This window comes from Mytilus edulis, chromosome 7, assembly GCF_963676685.1.
Source record: "Mytilus edulis chromosome 7, xbMytEdul2.2, whole genome shotgun sequence".
Taxonomy (NCBI): Eukaryota; Metazoa; Mollusca; class Bivalvia; order Mytilida; family Mytilidae; genus Mytilus; species Mytilus edulis.
Genome location: NC_092350.1, coordinates 24,971,759 through 24,998,813, shown reverse-complemented (window position 1 = coordinate 24,998,813; position 27,055 = coordinate 24,971,759). Strand labels below are relative to the sequence as shown.

General features: G+C 31.2%; 1 protein-coding gene across 8 annotated transcripts; it reads right to left on the bottom strand.

Moving 5' to 3' along the window:
* Positions 1-1,246: 1,246 nt before the first annotated feature.
* LOC139481109 (CCR4-NOT transcription complex subunit 4-like) lies at positions 1,247-27,041 on the bottom strand. Of its 8 annotated transcripts, none has more exons than XM_071264211.1 (21): positions 26,947-27,041; positions 25,268-25,319; positions 23,366-23,434; positions 22,718-22,783; positions 22,158-22,204; positions 21,662-21,751; positions 21,020-21,167; positions 20,004-20,168; positions 17,222-17,289; positions 16,627-16,731; positions 16,196-16,426; positions 15,243-15,520; positions 14,159-14,278; positions 13,629-13,766; positions 12,878-12,943; positions 12,089-12,171; positions 11,514-11,634; positions 9,077-9,175; positions 4,660-4,773; positions 3,785-3,877; positions 1,247-3,144 (listed from the first exon to the last, which is right to left on the bottom strand). In XM_071264211.1, exons 2-21 carry the CDS (start codon positions 25,289-25,291, stop codon positions 3,134-3,136), a joined length of 2,136 nt encoding a protein of 711 aa, XP_071120312.1. In that variant the 5' UTR covers positions 25,292-25,319; positions 26,947-27,041; the 3' UTR covers positions 1,247-3,133. The 8 variants fall into 8 exon arrangements, with proteins under 8 accessions (XP_071120312.1, XP_071120313.1, XP_071120316.1 ...); XM_071264212.1 differs by having other exon boundaries at positions 26,930-27,002; XM_071264215.1 differs by lacking the exon at positions 9,077-9,175.
* Positions 27,042-27,055: the final 14 nt, after the last annotated feature.

The window sequence follows — 27,055 nt, the reverse complement described above, 5'->3', positions numbered from 1 at the left end:
CAATTATAGACTAATGATTTGATTAATCAAGTCATTATGATGAGTTAAATTTTATAGGTTCCAGTGGACTGTTAATATTTATTTAGATATTCTGTGTATGAACTAAAAAAATGAAATCGCAAAACATTCGAAGTTAAAGTTATCATGGAAAATAACTTCATATTTTAAAATATGTTGAAGCTGCTATACAACCAGCGACACAATAACACTCATATTCGTATTGATTTAAAATAGTTTTTTTTAACTGGTACTCCAATACTTCACTTACCTGTTGTCATCCATCATCAGACACTTTTTGCAATTCCATTTATACTGTTAAAATGTGTAACAAATTCCTCCAAAATCAATATAGTTATTTCATATTTTATTATGGGGCCGGATCGACTTGGGGCCGGATCGACGTGGGCCGGATCGACTTGGGCCGGATCGACTTTGGGCCGGATTGACTTGGGGCCGGATCGGTTTGGGGCCGGAACGACCGGATACCCAAGTTATAATGAACTACACAAGGATTCTTAATAAGCACTACTTCCTATGTGTAACTTCAAAACTTTTGGATAAATCGACGATCATTTAAGGTTTTTCTGGTCATATTTTTTGTAATCCAGAATAAAAAGTATTAAAAAAGTGTTCAAATAGTTATATATAACATAGTAGTGAGCTAGATAATAACAATGGCAAGTATTTCAGCATTTATTGGGTAGAACACAAAACTAGGGTGCTCGCATAATGCAGCTTAACTGCATAAAAACATGGCCTACAAGGATCAAACAACATTTGGTTATAGTTTCTGCATTTAATACCTTTCAATTTCATCTTGTTCTGTCATAATGATACACACTTTTAAGTTTGGAGGCAGATATTTCATTGGCTGATGGAATGATTACCAAAACAGAAAGTAGAACAGTGTTGACAGTTAGATCCTTATAAGCAAACAGTGGACACAGGATCTGTATTTTAATCATATTCAATCGAATACAGATAACATGCTCAACAAAATTGATAAAATAAAGGGGAAATGTGTCCATGGGACACAGATGATGCCCTGGTTTGCATACATTATAAAGAGACATAACTCTAGAATGATAAACGTGACCCAACAAAATTTCAAACTTGATCTGTGTTGGTTTGGTTGGGGCAAACTAAAGCTAATGATGTACAGACCTACAGACAGACAGACAAGGGTAAAACTTGATGCTCCCCTCTGCTATGGTGGGGCATAAAAACAAAAATAACAAACAAGAGGTAAGATAAATCCTTCTGTTTATTTTTTATTTATCACCTTGTTGCTGTTGATAACAGCTCTCTATTTGGAATCAATACACAACAGATATATGGTTTACCCATCACTATTAAAATTCATTTTAAAATTACAACTACCAGCACTTTAATACTTTCTCTATAACATTTTTGTCATGTTTAGCAGTATGCTCTTCCCCTCAACAAAATAGCATCAGTCAGTATAATTCATCAGTTTGAAAATTACTTCATTTTGATCATTCAAATCATATCTATAAAATAAAATCAAGACCATTTTCACATAACTGAGGAGACAAACCAGATTACAGATCTAATCTATTTAGTTACTTTCTCCTAAAAAAAATTAATTATCTGGACAACCCAACCTTTTTTATTGATATTTCTATTTGCAATGACATTGTTTGTTAAAAGCTTTAAGCAAATGTAGTAAAAAGAAGAAAAGTGTATGACAAACTTAATCAGAACCATTTTCAGGGGAAACTTCTTTGTATCACAGATAAGCAAGTCACAATAGTACAATAGTTTAAAATACTTCAGCTATGATAGATCTATCAAGAAAGATGTGCAAAAAAAATCAGCCTCCTAAACTTTGAATCTTATTAAAAAAAGATTAGTGAAAGTGTTAAATTATTAATTCAACTTAAAAAAAATAATTTTCTAACGTAATGGCCGCAAAAATTAAAAGTAAAATCAAAATTTACTAAAACCAGAATATTCTCTTAATTCTTAGTGATACTAACATAAACAGTAAATAACATTTAAAAGCATAAATGAATACTGAATCTTCATTGGAAAGAAAATGGAAGACTTGTGAGCAGGTGAAGCAAATGAAATGTTTTAATCTACCAAAGCATTCTGAAAAATGAAACTTTTGGGGACATTGATGTTTTGTACTCTTAATTTCTTTCAAAGTATCTGCTACTCATTATTATGTGCAAATTTTGGGATATTATAACATTTCATACACATGTAAAAAATAGTACAATCTTATCATTTCTCTATAAATCTTGGGACTTTCATAAAGCATTTTGTTCATTTTCATTCAATAAAATGTAAAATGTTACATCACTAATCATATCTAACAATAACACCACTTTTGTACCAACTTAAATAAAATAAAAGTTTGTACATGGCAACAAAAAGTACTTTTTTGGTAGAATGCATACATAGGCAAATGCTCACAGAAAATGAAAGATTAGAATCACTCGAGTCTGACAGAGCTTGGTAAGAGTTTCCTTTGATTATTTAAAGGAGTAATAGTTCTTGCGTAGCTTGAAAAATCAACTGAAAGAGAATAATGCAGCAGTTCACCTGTCATTGTGGATTTAGAATTTTTTTATTATAAAAAAAATGTGCATTTCATTTTGCAAGACTATCTTAAATTCATAGGGCTATTCCATTATATGAATATGAGAGAGTAATAACGTACTATTTAAATCTCCCAACAACCTAAATACTTTCCTTAAATTAATTTGCAGACATCAAATAGACGACCCATCACAAAAATAAAACTTCCATTTGTACCCTCCCATATTCAGTTTAATTGAATAACCCAAACGGACTTTAAACATTTTAATAAATTTATCTTTTCATGGGGAAACTGTCGAAAATGTGTAATATGCAATAGAAATGATTCAATTTTACCCTGATGAAAATGATTTTTCACTAAACCTCCTTTTTTATTCAAATGTTATACATCTTTCTATAATTCAAACTGAAAATGGATTTAGCAAAGAATATTTAAATGCTAGTCAAATACATATTTAAGTATTTTTATGACAAAATGTTTATAAATAACACTGGTTCCAATGATGATGGCTGGCTGTAGGAGAACGATCCTGGTTTAATGTCTTTGTCTTTATAACAATTTGTTTTACTGTAAACCTGCAAAATAAACATACAAATAAAACACACTTCTTGATTTGTGCCAACAAATATTTTAACAAATGTTAAAAGAAAACCTCAAAAAAACAAGTGTATATTTGATGTAAAACTTAAAGATTGTTCTCTATTATTTTTATTATGAGATGATGAATTCAAATCATATTTAATTTCATTGGTAGAATACTGTGATCTCATGACTGTTCCTTTGGATTACAATTGTAAGAAGGTATTATTGATGATAGAACTTATGTACATTGATCTTGACTAATATTCTCTGTATCATCATACTGCTGTGACACCCAAAAATACAGGCCTCATCAAAAGTCATAATACATACTATTGCCAGTATTGGTTATGATATATAAATGAAGCTGTTTTGTTATGCTTTTTCATTGTCTAGTAAAATTGAGAATGGAAATGGGGAATGTGCCAAAGAGACAACAACCCGACCATAGAGCAGACAACAGCAGAAGGTCACCAACAGGTCTTCAATGCGTTCAGTCTCAAATCCACTTTTCTCTGCTGTTTAGCTCTAGATATCATCAGTAACTTGAATGACCACTTCCCCCTTTTTTGTGATAAATGATACTATATGTCATGTACATATGTAAGAATTATTATTGATTATCACTTTTCTTACCTTCTGAAATTTTGTGTGGTTCTGAATGTTGTGTTGGGGGTCTTGTCTGGAAACCTGGGGGAGGATTCTGTGTTTGTGTGGGCCAGCCAGAATCTATAACAAATGAAAATAATATATATATATAGGTTCATAATGTCATCATATTAAACACCAACATGTTAGTCTATCATGACATTTATATTGCAGAATCAGCAAAAGTTCAAATGTAGTGATATAGTCTGTAAAACTGATAACTATCAAGTCAGTCCCACCAGGGTTTTAATTGTATAAATGCAATCTTTACCCAAAAATCAAAAGATAATTTGTAAATCATATACCAAAAGCAAAATTGCAATTAAAAACAAATTTATACAATGGCAAAACATTTCCCTATTTGTTGATTTACAATTATAAGTCTGGACAGATGTTTCCATCATTCCTAATGACTTTCAATGTGTTAAGTACCTCTTACAAGTAAGATCTGCGATACAAAATGAAGGCAGACCCACATGTCTGCAGAGCCAATAGTTTTTGACATCCCCACTCTCAAATGTACAACTACAAAAATTCTATATAACTACTATATCACTGTTAATATATGTGTGATATATTAGTATACTGTTGATTCATTTATTTTCCTGTGTACCAATTTTCGTGGTTTGAGGAAAACTTGCATATTTGTGGATAATTAATTTTGTGGTTTTGGCAAAGTCTGCATACTTTCAATTAGAAAATTTGTAATTCATTGAACTTTTAAATTTGTGGTTTCTCTTAACCCACGAAATCCTGGAAAATTGGTATCCTCACTTATTAATGAATCCACACTTATTAATGAATCCACACTTATTAATGAATCCACAGAAAACAATAAGAAAACTTTTTTATTTTAAACGTACTTCTGATTGGAAACTGTTGTACAAATGGCAATCTGTGGTTTTGGCTCTGTCCTTCTAATTCTGTTAATTGTGTAATTGACTTTAACCAATGTGGAGGACAATCTGTCATAGAACCTGTAAAAACACAATCAACATGATCAACAAAATAGTAATTTCTAGAATAAGGTGATGAACATATATTAAATCAGTGGTAGAAATGTAAAGGAGAAGTACAAATGCCAAAAATCAAATGTATTTCAAATTGTCTCTGTTTTGCAGAATCAAATGTTTAATCAATGAACTTTAATAAAGTATTAGAGTTTTGATTAACAATATACACAACTGTACCATTTTCATGGGATATAAAGTGATGTCGATTTCTATTGAAGTGGATAACAGTAAATCAACATAATAACATATTTACAGAGAAAACAGTCTGAGGATTAAGTCAATTTGTATTTAGTAACTTAACATGGTATCTGCCAAATTAATTGTCATTTATGTTTATTACCCTTCATTCTTCTTCCTATTTATTTAAGATGAAGCATAAAGAGCTTGTTAAAACGCCACTGGAACATTGAAATGAATGTTTTTTTTTTTTTTTAAATATCTGATAAAAAAGGTCAAGTCAAAATAAATTGGTCTTATGCCTATATAGCAATTTCTATACATTCTCTATTTGCATGAAAACAATATGACAATGTTTCAAAAAAATAATGTAATGGTTTTAATATGATAAAGAAATGTTTACTTCACAAGCTATGAACACAGAAATGCTTTTCATTTAAATCAAAAGTGAGTATTTGAAAGACCCTGCAGTTTTAGGAGTCTAACTTGAAGGCAAATACCTATTAGATGACTTATTCTAGACCTGTTGGAGAAATTTCAATCAGCAAATATAAAATACAAATTAAAAATCTGAAAGACCTAAGAAATTTCTTTGTAACTAATTTCTTATGGAGTTTGCAACAATAACTACTCATTTAAATACATCATAAAATATTAAAATGTAACAAAAGGTGCTTGTTATCACTGAATGGTAACGATTCTTTTAATTTATCAGTTGGTAGTAAAAGTGAATATACATTGTATATTGTATAAAACAATGATTTAAGTTGATTTAACTACTATTCTGGACAAAGAAAGATAACTCCAATCAATTGAAAATTTCTTGCTATTGCACAATATTGTGCAATTAGATATTTCTTGCTATTGCGCAATACTGTGCAATTAAAAATATTTGCTATTGCACAATACTGTGCAATTGAAGATTTCTTGCTATTGCGCAATACTGAGCAATTGAAAATTTCTTGCTATTGCACAATACTGTGCAATTGAAGATTTCTTGCTATTGCTGAATACTGTGCAATCGAAAATTTCTTGCTATTGCACAATACTTAATATAATAATTTTGGATCCTGATTTGAACCAACTTGAAAACTGGGCCAATAATCAAAAATCTAAGTACATTTTTAGATTCAGCATATCAAAGAACCCCAAGGATTCAATTTTTGTTAAAATCAAACTTAGTTTAATTTTGGACCCTTTGGACTTTAATGTAGACCAATTTAAAGAACAGGACTAAAAATTAAGAATCTACATACACAGTTAGATTTGGCATATCAAAGAACCCAATTATTCAATTTTTGATGAAATCAAACAAAGTTTAATTTTGAACCCCGATTCGGACCAACTTGAAAACTGGGCCAATAATAAAAAATCTAAGTACATTTTTAGATTCAGCATATCAAAGAACCCAAAGGATTCAATTTTTGTTAAAATCAAACTAAGTTTAATTATGGACCCTTTGGACCTTAATGTAGACCAATTTGAAAATGGGACCAAAAATTAAGAATCTACATACACAGTTAGATTCGGCATATCAAAGAACCCCAATTATTCAATTTTTGATGAAATCAAACAAAGTTCAATTTTGGACCCTTTGGACCCCTTATTCCTAAACTGTTTGGACCAAAACTCCCAAAATCAAACCCAACCTTCCTTTAGTGGTCATGAACCTTGTGTTTAAATTTCATAGATTTCTATTTACTTATACTAAAGTTATGGTGCGAAAACCAAGAATAATGCTTACTTAGGCCCCTTTTTGGCCCCTAATTCCTAAACTGTTCAGACCTCAACTCCCAAAATCAATCCCAACCTTGCTTTTGTGGTCATACACCTTGTGGTAAAATTTCATTGATTTCTATTTACTAATACTTAAGTTATTGTGCGAAAACCAAGAATAATGCTTATTTGGGCCCTTTTTTGGCCCCTAATTCCTTAACTATTTGAACTTAAACTCCCAAAATCAATCCCAACCTTCCTTTAGTGGTCATAAACCTTGTGTCAAAATTTCATAGATTTCTATTTACTTAAACTAAAGTTATTGTGAGAAAACCAAGAAAATGCTTATTTGGGCCCTTTTTGGCCCCTAATTCCTAAAATGTTAGGACCAAAACTCCCAAAATCAATCCCAACCTTCTTTTTGCACAATGTTTAAAATTCAAATTTTTGCCATCATATAAAAAGGGGAGAAAGAGGTGAAATTGTGAATGTTATGAATTTTTCCATTTATAAAATTCCTACTTGATCTTTGTTTTGTGGTAATAAGTATTGTCTATAAGTTTCATAACATTTGGTAGAGCAATTTTTCCACTTATAAAAGGGAATAACTCTAGAACTGTTAAAGTGACACCACCAAAATTCAAACTTGATCTGTGTTATGCGGTAATAAGCATTGTGCATCAGTTTCATAACATTTAGTTAAGGCAAACTTAATAAAGGGATGGAAACCAACTTTGAGACATACGTACAGAGGGTGTTTATGGATGTTTATGAAAAGGTAAATCTATCAACAGTCTATCACACATAGTTATTCTGAAATATATCTATCAGAAAGCAGCAATTTAAATATAATAAAGGGTCGGTGACAATACCAACATAACTTCAGGCAAAGTAACAACAGTCTCTATGTGCAAAGTTATTTGCAGATAAGAACAAGAATGTGTCCCTAGTTCCCGGATGTTCAATGGACCATAAAAATGGGGTAAAAAAAAATTGGCATTAAAATTGGAAAGATCCTATCATAGAAAACATGTGTACTAAGTTGTAAGTTGATTGGACTTCAACTTCATCAAAAACTACCTCGACCAAAAACTTTCACCTAAAGCGGGTCAGATGAAGATCAAATGGACGAACAAACAGACGAACAGAACAGACCAGAAAACATAATGCCAATAAATGGGGTATAAAAATCAAAAGTATCTACAACAGTGATGATGAAATAAAATAAACAGCTACGCCATGAGCGCATGATATGCCCATCATGTTTTCTAAGAATAAAGTTACATAACTTCTCAATGTCATATCAGAATGTCAGAAATTTATGAAAAAATAAAGGGAGGTTATCTTAATAGATATAATTTAGGCACTGAAGTTTTATGAATACTGCTCAAAGCACTTTAAAAAGTACTTTCTTAAAACTGAAAAATTCCCTGTTTTTCAATAAATTAAACCCCATAACTCAGAAATGTAAAATCTAAAAATCAAAAGGGAGCTTAAATCAATAGATATTTACAATTTACCACAGTTTTATGAGAACTGCTGAAAGCTTTTTTAGTTTTAGTTCGAAAACTGGCAAATCTCCCTTTTTTTTAATGAATAAAACCTCATACCTTGGAAATTTATAAAAAATATATTAAAAAAGTTTCTTGCAAATTGGAGAAAGCATTTTGGAGTTGTCTGAAAACTAGAAAAAAAAAAAATTTTTAAGAATAAACCTCATTTCTGGGAAACGTAAAATCTAAAATTTGTGAAAAACGAAAGGGAGCTCATGTCAATACTTATATACAATTCGCCAAAGTTAAATGCAACTTTGGTAAAGCGTTTTTGAGTTAATGTCTGTCATATAGATGACGGATGGACAGACAATGATATATCATAATATGTTCCGTAAACATGCGTATAAAGATATCAACAATGACAGTGATATTGTTGGCTTTTTTCAAAACTACCTCTACCCTTTTTTATTGGGAGAATATGCGTCATTTTCATCAAATTGGGAAATTTAAAATAAACCAGGAATTTGACTGAAACTTCAATTTACAGGCCCATTTTCAAGCGTCAAACCCTGCTTTGAAATAAGACCCCCTTTCCCTTTTGTCAGTGAGGATACATAAATAGACCCTCAAATGAGCACATATAGTCATTTTAGGCAAGAAAATTGTTTAAATGCGTGTTTTTCAGTTTGTATTCATGCACAATTACTACTGAGACTGCACTGTTTGGGAAAAAAGTTGTCTTTTTGGGAATAATTTTAAGCCATTTTTTTTCAAATTGGGATTCTTCTCCAGGGGAAAAAGCCTTTATTCTCCACCAATTAAAGGCAAACAATATCACTGAATGATCAACATGTAAACTATACCCATAAAATACCAACCGTCTGAGTATTTTCCTGAAGATAAAATGGCTGGATCAAATATTGTCCTTGGCCCATCAAAGTACGAGTTCTTTGACAAACATCGCCTTGATTTGTGGTCTGCAAAATTTATGAACAGTCAACTCCATAAAATTTAACCTTAAAAATCATTACTTTATCATATGTGAAACATTTCTGTTAAATCCTTTTCAACTTGTTATATTTTGCAATAAATTAAAGTTACAAGTTATACTTTATAAACACCATAAATGAAAATATACATGATTATGTATTTGTGCAAAACTGATTAATATTTTCCACACCACAGGGACTTAAAAGGTAAATCATGCTTTTCAGGTTGCATTTAATAAATATAATCTACACAGTAGCAAAAGCTTTGGAGCTGACTGCAACATAAAATTCACTCACAAATATATTAATTATAAATATGTTCACACAACATTCATAATGTAGTAAATGGAACACACAATCTTCCATAGCCATTAGCAAAAACTAGTGAAATCTATGCAAGTGGAAACAAAAATCACCTTTGGCAGTGGTACAATATTGAAATTTCATGATTTTCTTTGGATGTTTTGTTTGTTTTGACTCCTAACATGCTTTATAATGTGACAAAAGTTCTTTGTTAATTTGAAAGAATGGGGACAAAAGAAAGGCTGCAATTGGTTAATTGTGAAGTTAAAGCTGTTTATAAAATGGAGTTTTAAAAAGTAAAGCAACAAGAATGTGTCCAAAGTACACGAATGCCCCACTCGCACTATCATTTTCCATGTTCAATGGACCGTGAAATTGGATAAACAAGAATGTGTCCAAAGTACACGGATGCCCCACTCGCACTATCATTTTCCATGTTTAATGGACCACGAAATTGGATAAAAAATATAATTAGGCATTAAAATTAGAAAGATAATATCATAGGGAACATGTGTACTAAGTTTCAAGTTGATTGGACTAAAACTTCATCAAAAACTACCTTGACCAAAAACTTTAACCTGAAACATGCACTTTCATTTTCTATGTTCAGTGGACCGTGAAATTGGGGTCAAAAGTTTAATTTGTCTTTAAAATTAGAAAGATCATATCATAAGGAAAATGTGTACTAAGTTTCAAGTTGATTGGACTTAAACTTCATCAAAAACTACCTTGACCAAAAACTTTAACCTGAAACATGCACTTTCATTTTCTATGTTCAGTGGACCGTGAAATTGGGGTCAAAAGTTTAATTTGGCTTTAAAATTAGAAAGATCATACCATAAGGAACATGTGTACTAAGTTTCAAGTTGATTGGACTTCAACTTCATCAAAAACTACCTTGACCAAAAACTTTAACCTGAAGCGGGACAGACGGACGAACGAACAGACGGACGGACGAACGGACGAACAAACGGACAGACGGACGAACGGACGCACAGACCAGAAAACATAATGCCCCCCTACTATCGTAGGTGGGGCATAAAAATCAAACAATGAAAACAAGAGGCAAAATTATCAATCTGACTATTAGCTATTAAACATTATCATAATCTTCATTTTTGTTATTCATAAAAAAAGTGACACAAAAATATCACGATATATGAAATTTAAAATTCAACTTTGTCTAAAAAATAGCCTGATCTAGCTATAGATAATCTTTGTTTTAGCGGTCACTTTTCCATTATTAATATGTCAATTTCCGTTTCCCTATTTCACCGTGAAAGAATGCTGTGTATTTAGAGCAAACATTCATCATTATTATCTTGCCATCTTTAATTAAATTTTACCAAAGTAACAACATAAACCTCTTCTTATTTCTTTGAACACTTTAGAATCAAAGGGAAGTAACTTCACTTATTGAACTAAAAAGTCTGTTTGTTTAAGCTATATTGAAATCTGTATCCACCTGACTTGTAAATCCAATGTTTATTATAATGCTATTTATAGTGAAATATAATTTTCATGTAACTTTCTGTCCCTTGTTAGACATAATGTACAATTCAAAAGTGCAATGCTATAGCAGATCTTAAAGATAAGAAAACAAGAATGTGTCCTTAGTACATGGATGCACCATCCGCACTATCATTTTCTATGTTCAAAGAACCGTGAAAATGAGGGAAAATCTCTAATTTGGTATTAAAATTAGAAAGATCATATCATAAGGAACATGTGTGATAAGTTTCAAGTTGATTGGACTTCCGCTTCATCAAAAACTACCTCGACCTAAAAAACTTTAACCTGAAGACGGACGGATGAACGGACAAACGAACAGACGCACAGACCAGAAAACACGTTAGCCATAAATAGGGCATAACAATATCAATCAAACACCTATTTTGTTATTTAATCTTCATTAGGTTTAACCTAAATCAAATAAAAAATTGTGTTACACAGCTCAGAGCAGTATATTACTCCAGACAAACACACAAATACAGAGACATCTTCTGATCATGCCAAGACTTACTGTTTTGTGATGACTTTTGTGAGTTAGCACTTCCTGGAGGTGGTGCACCAAAACTAATATTAATATTTGGTAATAATGCCCGTAGTCCATCTTGCCAATCTTTATTGTATGACTCTGGATGCTGAAAATTTATAAATATGTTTGTAAGATATACCCAAGTTAACCCTTATCTAACAATGAATAACAGATCTAAAGCACAATCTGGACACTAATGAATTCAGGAATAAATCTCAGTTGAATTGGAAATTTTCTGACATACCAAAAATTCATTATTATTTTTAAACATATCCTATGACATAATCTCTATCAGTTAAGTTGCACTTTGAATAAATGTGAAAATGATATTAAGGACTCAGTGTATCCCAAACTCTCTCTGATTCACAAAATGTCAGACAAAAAATCATTCGGTCAAACAGAACTTTTAAGATTATTTGGTTGAATATATAGTAGAAAAGTTCAAATTTCTCTTCGCCCAGACAAACCCTCAAACAGTTTGGCACAGACTGAAAACTATACTGTGAGTTCAGTTTTTCTATCGTTGGGTAATGCAACCCTTTAAATATTCATAACTATACCTGAAGATTTGTCTGTTCTCGTCTGTTTGACATCATAGATGGATTTTGTTGTAAAAACCCCATCATTCTACTTCCGACTAGTTCTGAAAATAGAACATATCTATCCATTATATTTAGTTATCACGTATTAATTCTTTAAATAAACAGTTTATTGTTTCTCATTCGTTTATTAAAAGAGGCAAGACATAGAACATGTAGAACTTCAACTAAAAATCAAAAGTGTGTCTAAATTCATTTTTTGGTAAAATTAAAGAAAGCAGTTTATAATTTTTCAATCATTTCAATAAAAGTGAACTATATTAACGTGAATATCAAAATGTTACAAGTTTTAAAACGAAATAAACTGTTTATTTCTGACCATTCTGAGATAACTAAACACTTAAACAGAGCATATATTGATTGGGTTGACACCATTGATTTGATGTTTGTTTATTAAGAAAGTTGGTATAAAATATATCAAAATTTGAAAACATTAGAAGAAACGGTAAATGTTCATGCATAAAGGAATTTCTTATTTTCAGAGGAAAAATGCAATCATGTGGTCAATTCAGGGGAGATTATTATCTGGATAGTACAAATAAGACTAACATTTATACAATTTACCTAATCTATCCAATAGATACCATAACAATTCACACTCAAAGTAACACCCCAAATATCATGTTATGGTCCTGTTTTTTTACCACACTACTAGATTTATAGAGAAGTTTGAGAAATAACCATCACATGAAACAATTCCTCATTTATTGAGAAGTATCTTGATCTTAGCGACAATATAAAGTATCGTACCATTCTGTAGGAATGCTGGGTGCTGGACAGGTCTCTGTTGATTCTGTATGTGACTTAGTGTAAAACCTGAAATGGGCCCCAAAATGGATTCTTTTAATTTGGCACAAATTCTACTCTGTATGTAGAACTAGTTCAACTTTCACAATTCTCTTAATAAAACAATAACAAAATGAATATATATCCCAGCAATCGCATTGCATTGATCACTGAAGAAATGCCACTGAAAATTAGGTCTTGTGCTGTATGATTACTGTTATTAACATATAATGCATCCATAATACTAACAAAATTTACACTAACCAATCAATACAAAAATAATTATCATGTAAATGTTATTGTTTCTTTATATCATTTTTTCTTATAGCTAATGCCTATTCTTCACAAAATAATTGTAAATGACATTTGCTTTAAAATGGTTTAATACTATACTGAGAACTAAAATTCTAAAAGCACATGACAATTTTTTGTGATTATTCTTCAGCGGGTGTCAAATGTTCCAAAATTGTCACCCACAGTGTGACCACACACAAGTTAAATGAATGAAAGGTATAGGTTTACTTTACATGAGGTAGAAATTGTTTGGCAGAACAATCTGAGAAGTTTGTCAAAATAAAATTTATTATTTTAGTGACAAAAAAAATTTGAATATTAAAAAAAGACTATTAACTTTTAATTGATTTATTGTCTGCCAAACAATTCAACATAAACAACAAATATTGTGCAAACATAGTTTGGCCCCTCCCACACTTACCTGGGGGAAGATTCTGTGTTGGCCTCTGGTCATATTTCTGATTGTGAGTATTGTTTTGCTGATGGATATTTGTAGTTACATTTTCTTTTTCCAGCAAATCTGCTAAACCTTTTGATGATTCATCCCATGGATCAAAACCTACAGAAAAAGGAAGGAAAGGTAATTATCAAAGTATCATTTATTAAATGATTTCAAACTTTGAAGTGTTGTCTGCTTTTTGGTTGGGTTGTTGTCTCTATGACACATTCCCCATTTCCATTCTCAATTTTATATTATAAAGTCAAGATAGAAGAACACACCTGTCCAATAATGCATTACCTTTTGAAGGTTTTCATCCAATCTATTATTAAAGAATACTCTCCACTGACCAATATTTTTAATACTAAGTTAAGTACAATTTTATAGTAATGCAAATCACCTACAAGATTTTTATGATGAAGTTTTGAACCAGCATTACAACTATTTTGGACTTATCCTTTTCACATTCAGAAACAAAGATTATTAAATTGAATGTGATATTTATAACATACCTAAGTCATCATCCTGTGACTCTCTAGATTTTGATGTAAAACCAAATGCTGCTTGCCAATCCGTACAACTTGACACTTGTATTGATTCTGAAATCTCTGTTGTTGGTATGTCTGGTACTTCTGAAATTAGTTTGAAAATGTGATATTCTATTGAAAAATATCTGAAAATATGTAGCAACTAATATTTGGCACAAGTTTTTTAAGTTTTAGATAATTTGTTCGTTTTCACCTTGTAAGTTTTATCACCATATACATCTGTTGAATTTTCTATCTTCAGTTGTTCAGAATTGGAATGGCCTAACAGAGGAAATTCATGTCACCTCACAGTATTTAATACATCATATTTTTACATGAAAATGAATCAAGAATAAAGATAACAGATAATAGTTGTTGCTGATATTTTTTTATTACCTTTGTTGATCTTAACTTTGAACTATTAGCCATCTTTTCATTTTCCTAAATAACTGAATTATATTTTCTTTTCACATAGATGCCAACCCCCTTTTGACATATTCAGTAACAATCTATCAAATATTCAGTAATTTTGAAAACTTTTCAGTAATCATTCAAAAACGTGAATTTACCAAAAAAATACTGAAGAATGGTTGCAAAGTGATGTGCAATAATATGTTTCGTTAAATATGTTATCTGAAGTATGTATTCCAGAAAGGGGGGAAAGCCACTTCATAAAATGCAAGTTTGCCTCTTCAGAAGTCAGTTAGTTACCAAGAGATAGGTCGATTACTCCTGAGAAACCGGAAGCATTACATTGGCGTTTTCTAAATACTGGACCAGGCCGGAAAAGCAATGATAAAAATCTGTGTTTTACAAAATTGAATGGTAAAGAAAGGGAATCCGTAACTATTCAACTTGGACTGTAATAGTGTAGTTTTGATTGCAAAATCGGAAAAATAACGGAAAAATCGTAATGGTTGACATCTATGTTTTCAAACAAAGAAAAATGCTGAATTACTTTCCATTTAATTAGTGATGTTAGTATTAATGATATTTCTTCTTCATCTGTATTCTGATTGTTTGTTCAGGTTTTGCCTGTCAATGATAAAGTTTTATACATAAATCTAACCTGTTTGTGTAGGTACTGGTATTTTCTGATTTCTGTTGCCATAAAATACATTTCCACTAAATAATGAAAGACTTTGGGCTGGGTTATCAAACACAACAGTTTTGACTCCTGGTACTCCAGAATTGACAATTCTTGGTTGACTTGAAGGAGGTTTTGTCTGTTGTGGCGGAGATATATGTTGAGGGTCTGTAGTTCTGTGTGTTGTGTTACTCTGTTGAGGATCTGTAGTTCTGTTTATTGTGTTACCAGTACCATTAAATCTGTCTGTTATTTGCGAACTGAAATCATAGAAACATGTACATTTTCAAACATTTACATTTTATAACATATGTATTAGCACTGTAAAGTTATTCTACTGATGAACTATTCAAATCAGAGAATATTCAAATCTTTGTTTTCAATTTAAGATATACAGTGCTACATCTTACAGGTAAACAGTAATATAAAAGATAAGTACAAAAGAAAAATGCTGGGCTGAACATTTGATTACTTCATCAAAACATTGTATATATTATTTTAAAATTTTAAGAAAAAGTCAGGTTGCAACTTCTGACATATTTGGCTGTTCTTTAGATGTTCATAATTTTGTCTGTAAGAGTTCCTGGTGTAGTAAAACATTTAGATTGTTTTAAATGATGCTGTATGCTTGATCTTATTAACTTTTTTACATACTATAAATTCAGAAATTATTGCAATGTTTTAATTATTGTGAAAAATATAACAGTGTTATACTCGCAATAATTCAAACATGCATTTTGATTTTTTTTTTATATGAATGAAATAGGATTTTTCTCAATATTGCAAAAAATAAGTTGCATTTCAGTCTAAAATGGCAAAATTGCAATAAATGCACACAATAATTTCTGAATTTACAGTAACTCATTTTTTTTGTTTTTATATTCCACTGCTTTGGTCCACTTGTCATTATAAAATATCTTTTATTATATGTATACCTGTGATCTGTGTCCTCTTCTGATTTTGTTCTAATTTTATTGTTCAACTTATTATGTTGATCTGTACGTGTTGGTTTGTTATTTGGTTTAGACCCCGGTTGTAACGATGGCCATGCATCTTTATTACTGGAGGGCGAGTTTGGACTGTGATTAGACATAATTGAGGGAGGAGTTCCCTGTGATTCAGGAGAAGAGGATGTTGTCACTGTTAACGGAGAAGTCTCTTTCTTTCTGCAAAGTGAAAAGTATAGAAATAAGTAATTAAATACATTTAAAGCGTAAAACCTTTCCTGCGAGATATCTGAAAACTATTTTTATTTAGAGTGCATCTTTATAAATTATTAAAGCATCCTGCATTTGTTTTTAATCTTAATCTAGATAATTCCTATTTGATCATCAAAGGTTATATGAGGTCTTTAAAATGTATATACCTAGTAGGAATGGGTTTACTGCCAGTAGTTATCACATGGTTATTGGCAGAATTCTGCATGTTCATATAATTCTCTAGTAACTTTTGTTCATATTCTTGGTGTTTTCTGAAATGATAGGCAAATTTACAAAGTTATACACATAAAAAGCATCTTACACAAGTGTATTGCCTTGCTAGATACTACATATGGCACAATCCAAAGATACAGATGAAGTATAGTAAAAATCATTGTTAAATCATGGTCCCATTGGTCATGAACACAAGGAGAAATTCATTTATTGTATGACATCGCATTCTCATTTTCTCCTTCCAAAAAAATATATCACAAATCTATATAATTGCTTAACAAATATGATTGATAGAGAATATCGCATGGTTAACTTGGTTTTCCACTCATACACTACTTTATTTATCTAAATAATTTGAGAGATAAGCCATTTAAATTTTCACTATAACTGCAACAGAAGTCTAATAGAAGGATAGGGTCATTATCTCCAGAGGATGGATTAGAAGAAGATACATATCTATAAGTATTTTTCTTTAATTCTATAGAATGAATTTTCTCTACTTTTTCTGTAAAAGCTTAGGTAACTTACCCTAACTGCATTTCCTCTTTAGTAAAACTGGCGGCTTCTTCACCAAAATCATGTAAGTACATACAATCCTATAAGAACAATGTATAACTGATTGTTAAAACAATATATCAATATGACCAATTAATATATATTACTTGAATATTGTTGAAATCTACTACAATGCATACATAATGTCAATAATAAAATTACAACAGACAATTAGGAAATATTCTGAACTTAAAATGTCAAAGCTTCTGTCTGGATATTTGAAATAGAAAATCTCACCAGCAGGAAATGTACACGCAAGTGAGACCATGTTTAGTATGTTGTAAATTGAAGGTTCATCATCAGATAAATAATATATATTGCTTTCTAACTTTGAAATTGCCACTATTTAATATTTCCTATTTCATTATATCAAGCTAAATTAGCTTTTGTAGAAAGAAGTCAAGGTTTGCCATAACATATGTCATTATACATATTATTCGATTAAAGTACCCATGCAATAAATTGCATTCACAATTTATCAATGTACTGTGGTATCCAAAATCTACCTTTAAATAGCTTGAGGATGATCTAATCCTCACATTTATGTAAGTTGGATAAAATATTTCACCTTCTTAAACCAGATGCTCCGCAGGGCGTAGCTTTATACGACCGCAGAGGTTGAACCCTGACCGGTTGGGGCAAGTATGGACACAACATTCAAGCTGGATTCAGCTCTAAATTTGGATTGTGATTAAATAGTTGACACAGCATAGGTTTCTGACACAGAATGAATGTGTTCTAATGAACTTAAAATTTTTGTTTTCTCTTAGAGCAATTCACTATGCTGTTGAATATTAATCCTCTCAAAACAAGAATGTGTCCTCAGTACACGAATGCCCCACTCGCACTATCATTTTCCATGTTCAGTGGACCGTGAAATTGGGGTAAAAACTCTAATTTGGCATTAAAATTAGAAAGATCATATCATAGGGGACATGTGTACTAAGTTTGAAGTCGATTGGACTTAAACTTCATCAAAAACTACCTTGACCAAAAACTTTAACCTGAAGCGGGACAGACGGACGGACGAACGGACGGACGAACGAACGGACAGACGCACAGACCAGAAAACATAATGCCCCTCTACTATCGTAGGTGGGGCATAAAAATGTTTTTTTATTTATGAAATTTCAAATGAGAAAAATTGAACCCAATTTTTTTAATCACATCCCCCTTTCCCTTATTCCAAAACTAATCTCAATTAAAATTTCTAATGGAGTTTGCAACAATAACTACTCATTTAAATACATCATAAAATATTAAGATGTAAAAAAAACTGCTTGTTATCACTGAATGTTATTTATTATAATTTATCAGTTGGTAGTAAAAAGTGAATATACATTGTATATTGTATATAACAAAGATTTAAGTTGATTCTTGACAAAGAAAGATAACTCCAATTAAAAAAAAATCTTGCTATTGCACAATATTTTGCAATTAGATATTTCTTGCTTACTATTCTGGACAAAGAAAGATAACTCTAATTAAAAAAAAATTTGCTATTTCACAATATTGTGCAATTAGATATTTCTTGCCATTGCGCAATACTGTGCAATTGAAAAGACTTGCTATTGCACAACACTTAATATAATAATTTTAGATCCTGATTTGGACCAACTTGAAAACTGGGCCCATAATAAAAAATCTAAGTACATTTTTGGATTCAGCATATCAAAGAACCCCAAGATTTCAATTTTTGTTGAAATCAGACTAAGTTTAATTTTGGACCCTTTGGACTTTAGTGTAGACCAATTTGAAAACAGGACCAAAAATGAAGAATCTACATACACAGTTAGATTTGGTATATCAAAGAACCCCATTTATTCAATTTTTGATGAAATCAAACAAAGTTTAATTTTGGACCCCGATTTGGACCAACTTGAAAACTGGGCCAATAATCAAGAATCTAAGTACATTTTTAGATTCAGCATATCAAAGAACCTAACTGATTCATTTTTTGTCAAAATCAAACTAAGTTTAATTTTGGACCCTTTGGACCTTAATGTAGACCAATTTGAAAACGGGACCAAAAGTTAAGAATCTACATACACAGTCATGACAGTTAGATTCGGCATATCAAAGAACCCCAATTATTCAATTTTGATGAAATCAAACAAAGTTTAATTTTGGACCCTTTGGGCCCCTTATTCTGTTGGGACCAAAACTCCCAAAATCAATACCAATCTTCCTTTTGTAGTCATTAACATTGTGTTTAAATTTCATTGATTTCTATATACTTAAACTAAAGTTATTGTACGAAAACCAAGAATAATGCTTATTTGGGCCCTTTTTTGGCCCCTAATTCCTAAACTGTTGAAACCTAAACTCTCAAAATCAATCCCAACCGTTCTTTTGTGGTCATAAACCTTGTGTCAAAATTTCATAGATTTCTATTAACTTAAACTAAAGTTATAGTGCGAAAACCAAGAAAATGCTTATTTGGGCCCTTTTTGGCCCCTAATTCCTAAAATGTTGGGACCAAAACTCCCAAAATCAATACCAACCTTCCTTTTGTGGTCATAAACCTTGTGTTAAAATTTCATAGATTTCCATTCACTTTTACTAAAGTTAGAGTGCGAAAACTAAAAGTATTTGGACGCCGGACGACGACGACGACGACGCCAACGCCAACGGGATAGCAATATACGACGAAAAAATTTTCAAATTTTGCGGTCGTATAAAAATTGAATTTCCTTTTCAAGTTTTACACTGTTTTAGTGCATCTGGAAGATAATAACATGTAACACAAACTTACTTGTTTTTGACATTGGGAGCCTTTAAGAAAATGACTACAATATTTTGTAGTCCCCAATGAAGCCTTTAATGTCCGTCCATCAATATGTACATTATTAACAGCCAGTATAGCCTTTAAAGCATCCTCAGCTTTGTTGTATGTAACATAAGCACTAGCACTAGGACCCTGTAAAAATAAAAGGATAAAATTAGCCAATTTAACTTACCACCTTAGTAATAAAGTTTAAATCTAAATGTGGAAAATACATGATAACCACTCAGCGTTCTCCCCAAATATTTCATTAAGAATCCTGGTAAACAGGGAAAATTGAAATACCTTTTTGTTTTCTAAAAATCATAGCATCACATCCATAACATAATCTATAAGAAAACCACTTCAGACAGCATCACATTACCATGATGTTAAAAGGCACTGGGGAGAACACTGCCACTAATAAAGACTATGGTAATGAATTGGTTTTCATCAGAAAGTTAAGTCCAAATGGTCAGTAGATCTTTTGACATGGTTATAAAGGAAATGTCTTAAATGAAGAAATCACCTGTTGGTGTAAGATCTTCAGGTATTCAAAGTTTGTAGGACTTATAGATTATTGTTGTTCATCTCACCGAGATTGATTTTCTCGCTTCAGCAGGTACGGCGAAAGCGAAAAAGGCAATCAAATTGAGATAACCAATGATAATCTGTTTATCGCTATTTTACCTATGACGAAGTTGTCAATTTCATTAGCAACCCCACGTGCCTCTTTAGTTTCTAGCGATAATTATCCATCTCAAGCGAGTAGCATGATATGAAAAATTATCACAAAAAAGATCAAATGAAAAATGCACAAAATAGAGATATTTTTTTATTGAAGATAGTCCTTTTTACTAATTTCAGTAAAAGGATGTCTGACATTGTACGGACCTTTGATTTTTTCATCTTTTATCTACAGTATTCAGTGTGTCAAGTGCAGTATGAAGATTCTATTCAATCAAGAGCTATAATGTGTCCTATTTATAAGGGATTGTAGTTGTTACCTGTGCTCCAGCATACGATGTGCTTTGGTTTATCACAACTTTATGAATCTTTCCAAACTTTCCAAAATACTCCTGTTTCTTTAATGTTTCTGTCTCTGCTAACTTTTTAGACAAGCCAACAACAAACACTAGATTCTTCTGTACAACTCTGAAATCAAAGAACAAGTCCTTCAGTCATGAACATAAAATTCTGATCATTTATTTGGTTGTTACTTTGTCAATAACCTTTACTTTTTTATGGAAATAAATATTACCAAATGCAATTCCGCAATTTTTTCATTAGTAAAGGGACATAACTCTAGCAATGTAAAAGTGATGTCACCAAAATTCAAACTTGATCTGGTTTTTAGGTGGTAATAAGCATTGTGTATAAATTTTATAACATTTGGTTGAGCTAAACAAAAGTAAGAGAACAGAAACATTCCTTTTTTTAACATGTATCACTTTAAGACAACAGACGTACAAGGGTTAAACTTAATGCCCCAACTGCTTCTGCAGGGGCTTTAAAATTAAAATCAATTTCTCTGTTATTAAAAGTTCTCTATGCAGTTCATTTTCTTGAGTATTTTTCTAATTTCGACCTAAGTCTTTATCTATGTGTCTTAATTTGACTGTAAAAGATAATTAGAACATTGATTTTACCTGACATTAGCTAAATGTTTCCTATTTTCTGCAGCTTTCTGTTTTCTCTGAAGATCTTTTTGTTTTCTTTCTTTCTTGATTCTTGAGAGTCTGCAATTATAATTTTACATATTGGCTTGTTTTAACTGTTTTTAATTACACATAGATACTTACAATTTTATGTTTATTTTCCTGTTCCATGGTAATCATATTATTAGTGAATTAGTCTAAATCTAAGCCAACATGTTTGCACTTACTCCTTAACATGCTAAATGCTGTGTGCTTAGTAGAGAAACAGCAAATACAAATACTTATGGTTTTGATTTGATAATGACCTCCACAACTCAGGGCATAGAATACTCTTCAATGAAACCATAGAGGTTGATATATATTAAGTGTGAACTGAACCAAACCTAAATTCATTTGAGAAACAAGTATACTACAGAATCAAGTTTAACAGACCTGTATTAAGACATATATTCTACAGAAATATAGACTTATGTAGCATAATACTTACTCATCCTCTGTCAAGGGCTTGAACTCTGCTGGATCTTCTGGATAATTCTGAAACAAGTTAATACAAAAGTAGATAATCAGTCAGACAGTGCTATTACTATGGATGGGGTCTGGGTTTATGAATAAACTATGCAATTCAGACTTTAAGCAATATTCCCAAAAATTAATATGTGTTTAAGGTTATTTTTCCTCAACATTATAGGGTCAGAACGCCCATATTATTTTATAGTAAAAATCCAGTAACTATCAAGCTGAGTCTGGTCATATGTAATTAAAGTTCATCTGACATATGTCTGTAAAAGTCTGTTATCTGTACATAGCCCTTCAAAATTATATCATTTTCACTATACTTTACAACTCTGACAGTAGCTATGAACAGTCTACTATTTTCTTCAATTTTGTTTTTTTACATTCTAGGAAGACCAGAATCAATCAACATGTGATGTCAGATATCAAATCCATCCCAGAAATAAGTCACTTTAGGGACAACATTTTATTTCATATAGATTCAGTTTTAAATGTTCTTGATTAGTTAAGACATGTTTACTACTTTAACTTTACCTTTCTGCAAGCTGGACAAAGACCATTTTCATCTGTTCTAATTCTGTGCCAACAAAATCTACAAATCTGTAAAATTGATGATATTAAATATACATGTATGAATGGAAGAAAAATTTAAAATTCAATGTGAATTTCATTTGGCATGTTTGGAAATTAAATAAAATCTTTCAAAAAAAGCCTAGCAACAAGAGAATATTAAATGTTGATATCTTTAAAAGTATTTGAAATACTCATGTTTAATATTCTTACAGTCAGTAAAAAGTTGTCAGTGAAAATTTGTGTTTGGCATAGCTATTAAACATTAAATGAGGTTTTTCATTTTATTTATTTCTTGGTAAATACATGTGTGAAGGTGACTGGGTTGGCTTGAATATTTCACTTTTAAAAAGTTGCAAAAGAAGAGATACAATATATAAACAAGTACATAAAACAATAAAACAGAAAAGAATGTTTGATATGAAACATGATTTAAATTGATGTCAGCAAGTTCAAATCAACAGGTTACCTAATATCACTTCTGTCTGTCTAAAGATAAATCTAAGTTGACTAAGAAGTTATCACTATTAAACAAATAATTTCATCTGCATTCTACCATGAATATGAATTATCTATTCAACTAATCATAAAATAAAGTGAGGAATATTATACCTGGTATCCACAGGTGCATGGGAAAAAGTTGACATCATCTATTTCTAATGGTTCCATACACAACGGACACTGAAATTATACATATCATTTTTAGATAATTTTCATATGATGAACATGATGACATAAATCAGTAATTCAATCATTTCTTGAGTTTTTCTGATGCACATATAACAACAATGAAATATAAATAATACATTTTCATATGATTTATGCCCAATTCATAAGCATGATAAGCTGTAGATTCATTTATTTTTTGTGGTTACCATCTTTAGGGGATATAGAAAATGTTGCATACAAGCCTGTAGAAAATGTGTACTTTTAGAACATTCTATTTTGTTGTTAATCTAAACTAATGAAAACCATGAACATTGGTAGCCCTGGTTAAATAATGAATCCACATAACCAACATATATATCTAGCATTTCAATTTTGACACAAGTAAAGACATCTCAATTAGGGATTATTTTTAACAGAAAATCAGTGGTTACATGTACCCTTACGTTTGTTCTTTTTAAATGGCATTTTTTTTAGGTAAAATGATAACATTTTCTTGTGTGGTCTATCAGGATAGATATCTAAATAAATATTACAACATATACCTTATAGAAGTGAGAAACTAGTCCAGATTAAACTTTTGAACGCATTACATAATATGCCAGTGCTCAGAGATTTCGACATTAATTTACATCTAGAGATACCTTAGAACCAGTATCTCTGTAGTGTTTTAACCCTTTCAACGCTATACACGGCATATGCCGCGATGACATACGCCGTCCGCCACTGCTATTCGCGACATATGCCGCGATGACAACGGATTTTTCATAAGGACTCTTAAACCATTCGGTTTTCATTCGGGTCCTCTCTAATTTTTCCTTGTATGAATCGAGGATATGCAAGGTCTCATTTGCGCTTGAAATCCCGGCAATTTTTATTGTAAAATCATGCAGTAGAAGGAAAATTGAAGGAAAATAAAAACAAATATTTTGACAAATGCAAATGGCGGAAATCGGAAACGAAGCTGTAAATATGGAAATATTTCAGCATTTCTATGGCGAAACTGATGACGAGGATTAGTTAAAAGGTTTCTTGTTATCTCAATGTGTTTATTATATTCAATTCGTGTGGGAAATATGATTTGATCGATCATTACGAGACGTAGAAAAAGGGGGGAAAACGGAGGTTGACTGAAATTTTGAGGACGGAGCCACTGATTTGTGCCATGATTACATAATACGTTGTGTATGGTGCAATACGCTACGGAATCGAGCAATTGGTGTCTTCTTTATTATATAGCAGATAAAAAAACAAAATAGATGAAGACGAAAAGTTGTTTTTATTCAAAATTCAACACAAATGTAACAAATTACACCTTTTACCTGTTAATTACCTGAAAATGCAGGTAACCTGATAAAAATTTTACTGAAATAACTGCCTAACATTACAGTTCATACTTTCCTGAGCATTTTTCATGCAATAACTTTTTCTGTATCTCTTATAATAAAAAAGATACAGTAGTCTGAAAAGGAATATACTGTTCTAATGAATGAACACAAAAAAAATGCAGCAGCAGCAGCCATTTTTCTATTTTTTTGTGTAGCGTTGAAAGGGTTAAGTTTAAGCATATATATATATTTTAGTTGCTGAATTAACAAATGATTAAAGCAAAATGGATTAGACACAACTTAATCATACTTATGAAGTCTGTAGTGATTACACCATTTTACCTCCAAGCTTAATCAGTCACAAGATGATTACAAGATCAAATGGGAAGATGTAGTAAAAGTTGTTTTCAACCTTAGAGATATTAATTATTATGTTGAAAAATTCATTTTATTGTTTGTTTTCAATGTATAAAAGAATGTCAGGAGCTTAACAGTATAAATTTATGATATTCCATCTTACCTCTACTGGTTCTTCACTAGCCATATTATCTCTTTATGCTCAGACAAAAATTCTAAAGAGAAAAAAATAAGCATTAATTTCTTATCCTGCTGGTTAAAATGCCAGTTTCAATATGTTATGCTATCAGTTTTGATCTAATATGTCTCATGGTTGTATAATTAAAACTTTAAAGGAACATATTTCAGCTGTAATTGTCACTTCTCATTAATGTTATTTTCCAAAGTGTTTCTGTCATCTCTGTCAAATTTTCACTTTTTTCATGTTACAATGTATGTTATAAATGTTAAAGAAGTAAGTAGTCTAATTACTGATACTACAAGAATTTTGCATTAAAAATTGTAAAGTTCTGTTAATGCAGAAATATGTATCAACTGCCTGCAAATTACACCGGTAACCGAAGTGACTGCAGTACAGATACAAGTCATCTATATTAAATGTACATGTATAAGGGTCATCATAAAGGACGAAGAAGTTGCATTTCCATCTGGCACTTGACTTAGTATGTCAATGTTACAGCATTACAACAACTTTTCAATTATAAGTTAACTTAAGAATTCGATGACATTAACAATTTATTTCTTTAGAATTAGAAAAGAGGTGTAAGCATTGACTACAAACAATGGAATTATTAAATATTGGTATACATGTATCAAAACTAGAAAAATTGGTGACACTTGACCTATTGATGACATACATTTATCTCTTTTCAATTGTGACCCAACAACATTTTCTTTTGCTACATTAAAATGGTACAAGGACCTTTGATATCGTTGTGGAGAACAAATTGCAGAAAGGTGTACATGGTGTATACACAGGCCCGTGGCCAGGAATTTCCAAGGGGGGAGGGGTATTTGGACTCACGAACACGACTTTAACAGTCACAATTCGAACAGAACGTTGACTTTAACAGTGCTTATTTGTTTTCAAGGCAGGGTTCATCCGAACCCATCGAACCCCCCTGGCTACGGGTATGATACATTTATCTTGTTCACAGTGTATCCCAAACTCTGTCAGACCATCAAAATGTCAGACAAAAAATCATTCAGTCAAGTCGGAAAGAAATTTGTAGATTTTTAAATTGAATATAGTAGAAATAGCATCTATCTTTTTAGTCAGACAAACCCTAAAACAGTTTCAAACATACTGTATGCCTGTGTAAGTTAACATTAAATGTAAGATGAATCTAGAAAAATGCTTATTGTTCAGCTAGTTTTATTATCATAGGCAAATTTTTATCTTTTATAAGGTCTGCACCCCATTCTTGATATAAATGTATAAGCTGAATGCAAATATGTGTCACCAACTGTCAACATTTACTTGGCAAATATCCAGTATACAGGATGCCAACAGACTGTACCATTTATCACAAATAACTACTTAATGTACACAGTCTACATTCTTTAAAATCATAAGAAAATAAATCTAACTTCTCTTAATAGGATAAATGGAAACAAGAGTTTCAGAAAAATATTATACAGGTGGAAGTCAAATCGAAGGGAATTTCTAAATCTGGTCGAACTACCGACTTTGGACGGGCGTTTCAAGAATATTCAACTCGTCACTCTCAACTGTAGGTAATACGACGTTTGTTTGTTTTTAAATGTGTTATTATGTCATTAAACATTCATAAAACCCTAATTTTAAGTGTGTAAATGGTTCTACTTTCGTCTATTTCTTACAAATTTCCCCTTCAAAAATTACTGATGACAGTAATATCACTCTTGCGCATTAATTTAACGCAGTAAGATTACCCGGATGTATCGCTCAACTCTCGTTCACCAAAAATTC

Bases quoted from the DNA above. Each gene is read 5' to 3' on its own strand.
- LOC139481109 (XM_071264211.1), bottom strand. From the start codon at position 25,291: ATGGCTAGTGAAGAACCAGTAGAG. The intron at 22,205-22,717 runs GTAAAGTTAAAG...AACTTGTTTCAG, and splicing joins TTTGTCCAGCTTGCAGAAAG to AATTATCCAGAAGATCCAGC. The intron at 21,752-22,157 runs GTAAGTATTATG...TTATAATTGCAG, and splicing joins AAGCCCTTGACAGAGGATGA to ACTCTCAAGAATCAAGAAAG.